Genomic DNA, 820 nt, shown 5'->3' on the forward strand with positions numbered 1-820 from the left:
CCCACCGCGCCCCCGCGCCCTCACCAGCCGCCCCTGGTCCGACAGGACGCGCACCGCCTGCGCCCCGAAGTACTTGAGCAGGTCCTCCTTCTCCTCGGCGCTCAGCTCGGCCGGCAGGTGCCGGACCAGTAGGGTTCGGTCTCCTCGCGGCGGGGAAAGCGCGGTGGAGCTCGGGCACCCTCTGGACAGCAGCAGCGGCGGCTCGGGAGCCGTCATGTTCCGTGGACACTGAGCGACCGACCTGGGACAGAAGCTTGGGCAGGGTGCAGGGCGCGCCCCGAGGCCGAGCTGACGAGAGAGCGTCGCCTCGCGCGGAGGGTGCTGGGAGCGCGGAAGTACCGCGAGAGGCGAGGCCTCGCGAGAGGATGGCGCTGCTGGGCGGAGCCTCCTCAGACGGAAGGCGGAGCGCGGCGGCTGGTTAAGGGAGTGACTTACATTCCAGGTCACTGGCTAGAGTACTGAAATCAAACTGATTGAGAGAGACGCGAGGATTAAGTGAAAGTTGAGAGAAAAGGGACCGAGGAACCTTAGCCGCTGGAGGCGCTCACTACTGCGCATGTGCGCGCCCGCCCTGGACGCCAAAATCGCGCCTGGCGGAAGTGGGCAGACCTGGCAGAAGTGGGCAGACCTGGCGGAGGCGCTCTGCGGGCGGGCGCTCGGGACGCCGGAGGTCGCCTGAGGCTGAGGCGGGAGAGTCGCGGATCCGGCCCACATGCGCAGCTCCGTGAGGCTACTCAACAGGCAGTAGAAGAGCCACAGGCGGGCTGGGTGTAGGGAAGAAGTAAGTGTTCTTTAGCTCTGTGGGAAGGGACGCACAGTC

General features: G+C 67.1%; 1 protein-coding gene across 4 annotated transcripts in view; it reads right to left on the reverse strand.

Moving 5' to 3' along the window:
• The window catches only part of Rnpc3 (RNA binding region (RNP1, RRM) containing 3), a 28,039-nt gene extending 27,433 nt beyond the window's left edge, over positions 1-606 (reverse strand). For 2 of the 4 annotated variants that reach the window (XM_023721727.1, XM_004636969.2), the window contains exon 1: positions 25-604. In XM_023721727.1, coding sequence (XP_023577495.1) covers positions 25-216 — 192 coding nt within the window. In that variant the 5' untranslated portion in view covers positions 217-604. Of the gene's footprint in view, positions 1-24 lie in introns of all 4 variants that reach the window. The other 2 variants (XM_023721730.1, XM_023721728.1) reach the window with 2 other exon arrangements.
• Positions 607-820: the final 214 nt, after the last annotated feature.

The sequence above is a fragment of the Octodon degus genome, unplaced genomic scaffold (genome assembly GCF_000260255.1).
Source record: "Octodon degus isolate 3935 unplaced genomic scaffold, OctDeg1.0 scaffold00084, whole genome shotgun sequence".
Lineage (NCBI taxonomy): Eukaryota > Metazoa > Chordata > Mammalia > Rodentia > Octodontidae > Octodon > Octodon degus.